The 3,071-nt window shown below is 36.7% G+C and overlaps 1 protein-coding gene across 1 annotated transcript; it reads right to left on the bottom strand.

Moving 5' to 3' along the window:
- Nucleotides 1-427: 427 nt before the first annotated feature.
- On the bottom strand, nt 428-1,300 carry LOC129962342 (uncharacterized). Its single transcript, XM_056076088.1, has one exon. It carries the CDS (start codon nt 1,298-1,300, stop codon nt 428-430), a length of 873 nt encoding a protein of 290 aa, XP_055932063.1.
- Between the last annotated feature and the right edge of the window lie 1,771 nt (nt 1,301-3,071).

Below are 3,071 nucleotides of genomic sequence, written 5' to 3'. Positions count from 1 at the left end.
CAATGCGGCAATATTTTAACAAAATAAAAATAGTAGCAGTTAAAAAATATCTGAAAAGGAATCGTCTGCTAAATGTCTATTAACTGATTTAGATTATGATATTTACCGAACACTCCCACCTTTGATTATTTGTTAATAATCAAACAGTAAATATGGTCAATAAGCATTGGATACAAAGTAATTTGCATTATTCAAGTCCTCAAAAATCTTGAAGGCACTTTTACAGTTCTACCTCTTCTTTTTGTAAGAGGTTTTTCACTAAGAGTGCTTTCATCTTCTGTACACTTTATCTCAAGGAGATAAATCCGATGACTACGCACTAACGTTTTTATCTTTACCTGGATAAACTGCAAGAATTTTAGCCATTGGCCACATTAATTTTTTCTTTGAATCATCTTCAATTAACACAATTTCTCCAGGTTTTACTTCATTCATAAAAATTGCTTTTCTTCTGTGGTTGTAATAATATGCCTAAATATTCACGGCGAAATCTGTTTCTTAAGGGTTGTCTAAGATTTAGTCGATATTTCAGACGCCTTTTAACATCAGTAGTGTCGAGTTGATCTAAATCGGGCACTCCCATCGTCGGAATATCTTGTATAAACATTGATGGGGAGACCGGAATGAGGACATTGGGATCTTCGGATAAGTACGTAAGAGGTCTGGAGTTAATGACCGCCTCACAATCACATAACATAGTAACTAACTCTTCATAGTGCAAGCAGGCATTTCCTAAAACACGTCTAAGAAGTTTTTTCACCATTTGTACAATCCGTTCCCAAAACCCACCCCACCAGGCTGCAGAGGGTGGTATGAATTTCCATGTTATTCTTTGGATAGAAGTTTCTGTTTCGATCACATCCCAATCCAGTTTTTGCAGCGAATTTTCAGCGCCTACAAGGTTAGTGCCATTATCGCTGTAAATAACCTTTGGTCGGCCTCGTCTGGCTATGAACCGCCGAAGGCAAAGGAGGAAGGATCTAGTATCAAGTGACAGTGTCAGTTCGAGGTGTATTGCTCGATACACTGCACACGTGAAAAGAACTGTCCAACATTTTTCACCTCCCTTAAGCGTAAGTGGTTCAGCTAAATCTATGCCGCTCACTTCAAATGCTGCTGATTCTTCTACTCTGTCCTGAGGCAAACCGATATGTTGGGTCTGTATGTTCCGGGATTTGTATCTCTTGCATCTTAAGCATTTATTAATTTCTCTACGAACTGCTCTTCTTTCATTTATAATCCAGAAATTTTCTCGCAATTTTGATAATAGAGTCTTTACTCTAGCATGAGAGTTTTCCATATGAGCTTACCTATGTTTTCCAGGAAGAAGAATGGAGTATCTAAAATTTCGCAAGTCGTCTTTCTCAGTTTTGTTTTAATCCTTAAAATACTCTCCTCATCTCTAAAGACATTGAGGGTCTTCAAACCTCTAACTGATTCTTCAGTGAAAGACTCTTCTTGAATCATCCTAATAATCCTTTTTTCTGCTTCATTTACTTCAGATGTAGTCAAACATCCCCCCTTTCTGCATTCCTTTTCGGTCATCGAATTATGCTGAAATCTTGAAACCCAACCCAAAATTTTAATGATTTTTGCGACTGGAAAACCGAGAGAAAAGACTTTCAGTAACAGAAGAGTTGTTTACAAGACTTATTGATTTGCCACATTTTTCTATAGAGACAATCTCTTCATTAAAATAGTGATTCGATTCTGGCCACAAATCCTCACGTAAGAGTAACCATTTGGGTCCTTCCCACCATTTAGAAGCTTCAAAAAGGAGCATCCCAGAGAGGGCAAATCAGCGGGGTTTAATGGTCCCGGAACATGTCTCCAGTCGTCTATATTTGACAGCTTCCGAATTTCATTCACTCGATTGCGGACAAAAACGCTCCAAGGTTCGTCTCGTCTGATCCATTGAAGAGCTGTGGTAGAATCGGTCCAAAGCTGTGTTTTCACATTTACAATATTTAAACTCTCTTTTACAAATTTTAAGAGTCTTGCACCAATACAATAGGCAAGCAATTCCAGTCTCGGTATAGTAATGGATTTTAATGGAGCTATTCTAGATTTAGCAGCTAGTAATTGTACAGAGGTTCCATGGACTTATTGGCATCGGATGAATACAACTGCTGCATATGAAATGCCGATAGCATCGCAAAATAATGAAAGCTAAAGGAAGAAACATTGCTCCTAAAAATTTTCCTTGGAATTTTCACAAGATGTAACATTTTAATATCTTCTATCCATTTAAGAAATGTTTCCTTCATATCCGTTGATACTTACAAATCCCAGCTTTGTTTCGATCGCCAACTCTCTTGCAATAATATTTTAGGTTGCAAAGAGACTGGAAAAGTAAAACCAATCGAATCAAAAATTCTATTGGCATAAGATAAAATCACCCGTCTAGTAATTGTATCGGGTGGCATTTCCAGTAAAGAATTATCACAAAAGAGCACATCTTCTGATTTTTCCCACAAAAGTCCTAAAACAGGAGTTGGTTTGGATCTTTTAATGCAATGGGGTCAATTCATGTGACGTAAAAGTCAGATGTCATGTACTTCTTGCGCATGGCATTTAAGTTTCCTCCGCACCGCTTTCGTCGATCAGTCTGCCATTAACGTCCTCCGCCAAGTATGAAGTGGATTTTTTGTTTACATTTGAAGTTATAATTTTTTAGTCATTTTCTTCCTATTATTATGTGTTAACAGAGGAAATACTGGTGTGCTGATGGATGCATGCTTTAATGCGAAACACAAGAGTGACTGTCAAGATAAAATGTTTTCTTATTTTAATTTTAACAATCCTGACTTGGGTTGATAGCTTTGGTATAGATTTTTTCAAACCTTCGAAGTCGGTGATATGCTCCGATCATTTTGAAGAATTCAATCAGTGTGTGTCCATTTATTAAATATAGCTGTTCCAGTAATTTGTTAGAAAAACTCTTCGAAGAAAAAGTAATCGGTAAGCGATTTGCCGTCAAAAACAATCAAACAAAATCGTGAGTGTATTTCTAGTTTACTTTATTCACATTTGATGAAATTTTTGATAATTTTGAATATGCTTAGAAGGTT

The sequence above is a fragment of the Argiope bruennichi genome, chromosome 2 (assembly GCF_947563725.1).
Source record: "Argiope bruennichi chromosome 2, qqArgBrue1.1, whole genome shotgun sequence".
Taxonomy (NCBI): domain Eukaryota; kingdom Metazoa; phylum Arthropoda; class Arachnida; order Araneae; family Araneidae; genus Argiope; species Argiope bruennichi.
The sequence above is the reverse complement of the archived record's forward strand: the minus strand, read 5'-3'. Positions and strand labels throughout refer to the sequence as shown.